Consider the following 8,302-nt stretch of genomic DNA (forward strand, 5'->3'; position numbering starts at 1 on the left):
TGGTTCAAGAAAAGACGAGCACATATACTCCCCCCCCCCCCCGTTTCTTATAATTGCAGTATAAAAAAAAGCAATATAAAAAAGGCGATGCTTCCGAGAAGTACACTTGTGTTTAGGTCGCAACACTTTTTCAGGGACTCTGCTGTCCACTGATTTCGCCTGCTTAAGGAACTTTTTCTGACAGCCTCCTATTACGGTGCGACTTAGGCTGCCATGAGATGACTGTGCAGTACGTCACAATCAAAAATATCCTTGTGCGTTATTTTTCTTGTATTGCACACGCCCCATCATTCAATAACTTTAAACGTTTGCGAATGAGAGATATAACTCTGTCAGAAAAAACTTGAGCAACATTTGCAAATAAGAAAGAGTGCGAATTCGTAACCCTCACGAAAGAAAACAATTTAAAGAGTTGGAAGGTACGTGTGAGTATTTGCACAAAGCACAAATCGAAACTTAAAAAGTCACTTTCACCGCATGGGCGAAGCAATGAATGCGATAGCAACAAATTGTAGCGTTATACGAAGTGAGGCTGGCAGCTAACTATTTTGTTTCCGATCTCGCGTAACTACAAAACGCTGGTGTAAGAGAATACGGCCGCTCCAGGGAGAGATGCTGTTTCCGCAGAGTCACTTCGCGTTGACAGCGTAGCACGTAGAAGGGGTATACGAGCCGCCAGCTGATGGCTCCTGAGATAGCGCGCGCGCCAGCGATCGCGCCCTTAGAATCAAAAAGCGAGCCCCCCCCCCCTCGCGTCTTTTCATGCTCGTTCAAGACGGGCGGGGCGTTTCCTGTCTGCTTCGACGGCAGGCTTCCCGAGCGGGGTAATGTTATCGCATGCGCCCTCCGAGCGACGGAAATGGGCCGGCTCGTTTGATCTCTCTTCGGCCGCGTTCGTCGTCCCCGCTCGCACGCGCCCGTGGTAGAACATACGATGCGCGGGGGATCTTATCAATTTGGACTTCATACGGGACATGACGGCGACGGCAAAAACCCGTCGAGACTGTCTATATAACTGCTATCGCAATACAAAAAACGAACTTACGGAACGTCCTCGTCGTGATCAATGGGCTCTACGTCAGCCTGGATTGACTCCATGGCAGTGGAGAAGTTCGCCAGCCGTTGCCGGTTCGTGACCTTATTCTGTGTCAGCACAGATCCTGCATAGCACAGTTAAGCAAAGAAATAACAACCCTGCGCTCTTTGCTTTGTACGTGCTAGAACTGCTTTCTTGGGACACCTGTGACAAACTTTGCCAATGTATAGCAAACTTTACACAAGCGACGTGCTTTACATGCATGCACTCGCGCAAACACAGGAACCGGAGGGTATCGAGCCTGTCAGCAAAGGCATAGGAACCTGTCAGCACAGGGGACAGCACCCCCCCCCCCCCAAACAATTAATCATCTAAAAAGGGGGGAGGCACTCTGCCCCACATCTTTACTCAATCACACCTGTCTCTTCATTGCTTGAAGTGCATGCAGGGTTATGGCCATGCACATTTTTTACAATAGCGGCCGGGGACATCTGATGTTGCATTCCAAGAAATGCCAACTTTCCACTTTTACTCCCGGAAAGCCGGGGACCAAAAGGGATGCTGTTGTCAAGCCATCACTTCCTTTTTTTTTGCATCCATTGCAAAACTCGTTTTCTTTCCGACTCAAGCAAGTGAGGGAGGGGAGGGATGGCTCTGCGCTAGAATCACCCCTCTTCCCTCCCCCCTCCGCGTCTCTAATGGACAACACTGCGCACGCCTATGACTGTCACTGCTACAACGTTAAGGTGATGTATATTCAGAAGTCCTCGGTAGCATCACTGCTTAGATGCCTTGTAATAGCAGCTACAATGACAAAGCAGTAGAAGCTGTATTTATTCGATTGTGCAAATGTGAAGTCAAGCTAACCTACAAGCGATGCTTCTGAATTCAAATGCGCAACATTATATGTAGACAAATGATAAACACTATTCTTTAGACACAAAGAAACTAGCGCAGCTTGCACTAAGCAGCGCAAGGCTGGGTCTCAGCAGAGCTGGTGGGCACTTAGCTGATCCTGGCTTGGCTAGGCTTTTAACCTCTCACCTCTCTCTTTTCCACTTCTTGCTATAGTACTATACTATACATGGCTATGCTTGCTCTCGCCAAAATTTTCTCTCTTTCTCTCTCTCTTTCTTTCTTTCTTTATTTCTCTCTCTCTCTCTGTTCTCGTTGTCTCACCCATAAAGGTAATTGCGTCCCACGCCGGAGAAATGGGCGCACATATTCCGGAGAGCGAAGTAGAAGACGATAATGAAGAGGAGAGCGCGTGCCTGTTCATGATGATGATAATTTTCTATCTACGACGCAAGGCCAACCTCGACCATAACACCTCTGCTGTAAAAAAAGTAATATTGGCCTGAAAGGTCGGTCACAGCTCGCGTCGATTTTTCGCCCGTATTAGGGAAAGCTGTAAACATTAGAGAATGGCTTTACCTGCTGGTTTGGAGATGGAGTCTTCTTCCGCGCCTGCTGGAGGATCGAGTTTCACTTCGTCCTTTGCACCCTGAGACTGCCGCTCCTGCGTGCAAGGCTTCAAGATGAGGCCGCTGCTGTTCTGAGCATACAACTACGCAGTTGGACAATAAGTTGTGAAGTGTTGAACACACAGGTCCGCAGGGTCCCGCAACATTAGGGGGTGCACCAAAAAGCCTAACGACGCCTCCCCCACCACCCACCTCCCGGTTTTGGCGCCCGTAAAAAAAAAAAAAAGAATGGGCGGAAACATTTTACTGACGTTTCGGCTTCCATTCGGGAGTCTTCTTCAAAAAAGAAAAGCTCGCTTGCATGAACAGCATGACTTATTTCCTTATTACAGCTAAATATGGGTTTCAACTGGGGAACCCTGCGCACGAGAACTTACATTTTACTGCTCCTGCATTGATATAGACATACGTCATACAGCATCTAAGCGCTTTCCTAAGTTGGTGTGTAGTTGGACGCGCCTTCATATACGAAGAACATTTTTAACGCGGGCGTTTTCCACTTGACGTATACCATATTTGCGCATTTTATTTAGAACGTTTTCAGGCCTTCGTCATTTCAACTGAGGTACATGAGTTTCTATGATACAGTGCCTGAAAAATTAATAGTGACGGTGAAATGCCCCCCACCCTCCCCACCCACCTACCGTCCGAATCGTGCACGGTTATACATGGTATTGAAATTATGCATTAGTGTTGCACAGAGCGCTACATTTCCATCAACAAGTAAAATAAAAATGTCACGCGGTCCCTTATGCATTTTAGATTATGCATTGTATTGATCCACCACCCCTACCTTCTAACACGAAGGCCTTACGCACCCAACAAGGTTTTGCACGGCCTCCGGGATCGCAGGCAGTGGAAGCTTTCTGAACCTCACATGGTTTTGCCGTGCCTCCGGGATCGGCCCACATTTCATCAAGCTAGGGTGTCATGTGATGGCGTCATCATGTAACGTCACATGATGACGCCACTGTGACGACATAATGAGATCACAAATTTCGGCGACCTGTGTCGGCATGGTGACGTACGTCATAGTGACGTCATCAAACGATGATTTCATTTCTTGTATCACCAATTGCGTGGCGACGCCGCCGCTGACGGTCAATTTTCGCGTGTGATGAGGCATCTAATTGCTGTCTGCAGAAAAGCGTAGTAAGATTAGGAAAGGGCTACTAGTGGTCACGGGGCAAAACATCTTGTTCATTAATTACTCACGCGCGCATCCCGTATATATACATGCGTCAGAGCAATGACAACCTTTGGTAATAACTTATAACTTATAAGCCATATTAACTCCGGTAACACCGTAAGCGACATGGAGAGCAAGAGCGACTAAATATGAAGCGTAAGTTTTCTGCATTGCCTAATTTCGAATACCTCAATTTGCGATGTTGTCAGCGGTTTTTTACAGGAAATCCTATGCTGGAATCGCGTTGGAGCCATTTCCTGGCGAAATTTCGAAAAGAAATGAGTGTGAGTCAATGGGCATATTTTCATGTACTTGTGAAGTGCCGGCACAAAAGCAATATGGATGACCATAACCTCCATATTCAGGAACTCGGTTCCATGAACATTGAAAGAACTCACTACTTGTTCCTTCGCCGCCTGGTCGATGTTGTGTATGCCTATCAGGAGGCTGTAGTCCATTATTTTGAAGCTCTCCAATACCTGCACAAATGGTCGAGAAAAAAACGTGCCCGCATATTGCTTGAATGTTCCCAAAACTTGCAGAGTTTGTTCTTCGGCATAGGTTTGAGTCAGGGGCGTAGGCAGAAATTTTTTTCGGGGGGGGGGGGCACCTCCTTGATTTGTAGTGGGGGCCGGGAAGGCAGATGTGGTCAAGTGTCATTTTGGGCTTAGTATGCAATAGCAAAAAAAATTTCGGGGGGGGGGGGCACGGGCCTGGTGTGCCCCCCCCCCTGGCTACGCCACTGGTTTGAGTCAAAATTTTTGGTAAACCGAGTTTCGAGATGAGCGAAGTATAGAGGAAGCATGTGTTCATTCCACGCGTAGATCACACAGCCCTGTGTAATAAGAGTTCTCGAAACTCCTATATTAAGGACAGTACTTATGGAGCTCATAAACGGCTTCAGGCCTACAAAAAAAAAATAAAATAGAAGACATTGATTTCTGCAGCGCAACGAATTCCGATCAATCGCACTTTGAAGGCATGCACATACCTGCCAAGTCTCCCGGATTACCCGGGAGACTCCCGGATTTTGAACGTTTCTCCCGGTTGTACGGGTCATAGGAAAATCTCCCGAAAATCCAGTATTTCCCCACTCGTCTAGTGCATATTGCGCGCCCCGTGCGTCACGGTGACGCGAGGTGGGACGTTTCGCGTACAGATGCGCTACACGCAATTTAAAATTGATCCTAAATGTGTTATAGGTTATATCAGCCGTTGACATTTCGTAGATGATGCGTTTGTGTACACAAATATCTATCCCACAAGTTATCTGGCCTTCAAAATTTTGTGTCACTACTGCTTTAAATGGAGAGCCCAGCACTTAAAAGGGTAGGCGTTACCGATGTCTGTCGAGATAGCGTGTTCGCCAGCGCTCGCGACCGTCCCCGTCTCAACGGCGCCCCTTATGGTCCCTTGCCCGACGAAATAACTGGTAAGCAAGCGACGACAGGCCTCGCGCGCGGAGCGATGTTATCGCATGTGCCCTTCGCGCGACGGTGACGGCCGGGTCGTTTCATCTGTGCTTCAACCGCGTTCGTCCCTAGCGCTAGCGCGCATTTACTCGCACGCGAAACAGACGATGCGTAAGCGATGATCGGTTTGGACTCTGTACAGATCAGCGGCGACCGCAAAATCCCGCGACAGTGTCCATATAATTGCTATCGCAGTATCGGCATACTTCATACTTTGAAGGCATGCAGAAAATTGATGGACGAATATAACTGCAATGCCTTTAGTAAACGCATATGAGTTACGTGACGAATTGATTTCACTATCGCGCGAGCATTAAGAACGAGTTTTTATCAAGCCACAATCTCGCTGAAATTCTATGCTGTGCGCCGCGTGCTCGATCACCTCGCCCGATCGCAACGCGATGTTTGATTGCACCTGCTCGAAAGCCCTGATCATGTTGCTGACGGTGTTAATAAACTGAAATCACACTGATGGCTGTCACTGGGGGCGTAAATATTGAAGGCTCGTCTCGTGGCTCGCGTCCTTGACTATAATAATATTAATAATATCTGGGGTTTAACGTGCCAAAACCACGATATATGATTATGAGGCACGCCGAAGTGGAGGGCTCCGGAAATTTCGACCATCTTTTATTCTCCAACGTGTACTGATAACGCACGGTACACGGAGCTTTAGCGTTTCGCCTCCATCGAGATGAGACCGCCGCTACCGGGATCGAACCCGCGACCTTCGGGGCAGCATACGAACAGCGTAACTACTGCACCTCCGCGCGGACGTGTTATTGCACTAGGGCGCAACGCGCACGATAGTGACAATTAGTTGGCGAGCAAGTGCTGTTTGTGCGATGGAAGACAGGGAACAGGAAATGAACAGCGTTAGCGAGTGGTAATGATAGACACAGTACGCCAACTTCGAGCTAAGTTTATTGATATAACAGGTAAATGACAGCATGAACTCCGTGGAAATAAACATACACGCCACATTTATTCGTGAGACAAATATAGCCCATCATATTTCGTAATACCATTGGCAGGGCAATTTCGCTTAGTCAAAACGAGGCTTCGAATGAATAAAGCCATGCAAATATCAAGGGTATGACATTTTCGAGTTTACTTCAAAAGTCGTGTAGGAGTTACATGGTATACAAAAGCGATGAAAAATCCTTAGACACGTACAGGGTGTCGCTGGAGCCGACGTTTCGACAAGCGGACATGTCTTCTTCAAGGCTGCAACTGCTTTCAGTTGCAGTTGCAGCCTTGAAGAAGACAAGCTTGCCGAAACGTCGGCTCCAACCCGAGTTCACAAATTTTCCATCTCTTCAAGCTGCCATCTTCCCTTGAACTTTTGCATTATATGGTATAAAAAATAATACAGCAGGGAGTCCCGTGTATATTATAAAATTACTTCGTAATATCCGGCATTTTGTCACTTCGCATTTCGTTCTAGCGATGTTCGAGTGCGGTGTACACTATCTCAAGATCTATGGAAAGCCGAAATACGAATAAAACATTTTGAAGTACGTGACGTCACGTGCGGAGATTTCGGCGCGAAATTTAAAAATGAAACTTTCACCTAGATTTCTTTTTTCTCTTCTGTTAATGAGCCTGTGATGGTGAAATTAACGACAATCGAGTTTGAAAAGTATAATTTAACAGTCTAAACCAGGGGTCTCAAACTCACCTCAGCCAGCGGGCAGCAGTCAACAAATAGAGTCTCGCAAGGGCCGTGGCAGTGAAAAGGTTTAAGCGGGGAAAGGGGGGAGGTGGTGAATGAACAAGATGTCAGTTAAAATTGCCAATTGAAAGAATGCCTCTCCCATATCCTATACATGGGTCATTTCTGAAGGAGATTTGGAGTCAGGATTCGAGAATCATCGTATACCGATCTGCAGAGTGACTGAAATCTGGCCGCCGATTCTGAAATATTGAGTTTTTGTTGCATGGTTCTGTTTCAACACATGGTGACCACAGGGGGTTACCTTAGGAAAATAATGCTTGAGACGAGACATGTCTGTGTAGCTTTTGGACATACTTATTAAAAAAGTATATGGGACGAAGACAGTCGTGTGCGGGCCGGGCCGCTAGCGAAAGGTTCGCGGACCGCGTGTTTGAGACCCCTGGTCTGAACTGATGCATTGTTTCACTTTAGTGTCAACCCCCAAAGCCATTAATAAAAGGAAGGGTGCAATAGTCATGCCTGGCAGTCTCTCTGGATGGTCTTCATGAGGGCATTGTACGTGTCGGTCTCCAGCAGGATGCCGTCGGGATGCTGTTCGAGGAAGTCGAGGTCCTTGAAGGTCGGGAAGCGCTTGCTGCGCTCGTGCTTGCTCGCTTTGCGCTTGAAGGTGGATCCCTTCAGGTCGAACTTCTGGTGCATGGGCACCACCGAGGGCAGCAGGTTGTTCATCACCACGACGCGCACGCTCTTGCCGCCGCACTGGTAGCAGTAGAGTCCGTAGAACTTGGGCAGAAGGGTTCGCGGATTATGGTTCAGGTTCTGGAAAACGCACACGACAGACACATTTTTTTTTAGTTTGACCTGCCCTTGCTTTTTTCTTTGCAGCATCGCGTAAAGCTCTGCGCAAAAGACGAGTGTGATAGTATAAGAACGGCGTATCTAGGTAATCCCAGAAGTAGGCTTTGACCGTGTAGTTTGTGCACCGCTAGCAAAAAAAAAGGGGGGGGGGGCAACAGTAAATAATGTGCACAGGTCAAATGCTGACACCTTTTGTGTTTCGCTGCGAGTGTTAAGCTCAACTCAGAGTAAAAGAAATAATAAAAACAAAGGTCGGGGTAGAAGGAAAGGTAGGGGGAGAATGGAGGACAAGACGGCAGCATGAGCCAACTTCGAACTGGTTCGGAAGTTAGGACAAAGGAGGACAAGACAGCGTGAGCGCTGTCGTCTTGTCCTCAATTCTACACTACCTTTGTTTCCTTTTACTCTTATTGCTTTTAAGGCGCGAGAGAACACAAACAGAAGGAAGGACACGGACAGAGCGCCTCCTTTTACTCTGTTCGGTTGCGCTAAACACTGAGAACGTCGTGGAATACCAGCACGCTCCAACTGCTATTCTTGTGACCTTTCTTTGCCGTTCGTTGTTCTAGGCTATGTGCTTTTCTT

The 8,302-nt window shown here is 47.5% G+C and overlaps 2 protein-coding genes across 3 annotated transcripts in view; one reads left to right on the plus strand and one right to left on the minus strand.

Moving 5' to 3' along the window:
* LOC119394038 (phosphatidylinositol 4-phosphate 5-kinase type-1 alpha-like) overlaps positions 1-8,302 on the minus strand; it is a 29,422-nt gene that overhangs the window by 19,123 nt on the left and 1,997 nt on the right. The window contains exons 2-5 of the mRNA XM_049416004.1: positions 7,379-7,678; positions 4,108-4,188; positions 2,471-2,603; positions 1,046-1,160 (exon numbers count right to left, since the gene is read on the minus strand). Of these exons, the coding sequence (XP_049271961.1) occupies positions 1,046-1,160; positions 2,471-2,603; positions 4,108-4,188; positions 7,379-7,678 (629 nt within the window). The remainder of the gene's footprint in view (positions 1-1,045; positions 1,161-2,470; positions 2,604-4,107; positions 4,189-7,378; positions 7,679-8,302) is intronic.
* LOC119394037 (insulin-like growth factor-binding protein complex acid labile subunit) overlaps positions 1-8,302 on the plus strand; it is a 105,105-nt gene that overhangs the window by 6,954 nt on the left and 89,849 nt on the right. The window lies entirely within an intron of this gene.

The sequence above is a fragment of the Rhipicephalus sanguineus genome, chromosome 5, assembly GCF_013339695.2.
Source record: "Rhipicephalus sanguineus isolate Rsan-2018 chromosome 5, BIME_Rsan_1.4, whole genome shotgun sequence".
Classification (NCBI taxonomy): Eukaryota; Metazoa; Arthropoda; class Arachnida; order Ixodida; family Ixodidae; genus Rhipicephalus; species Rhipicephalus sanguineus.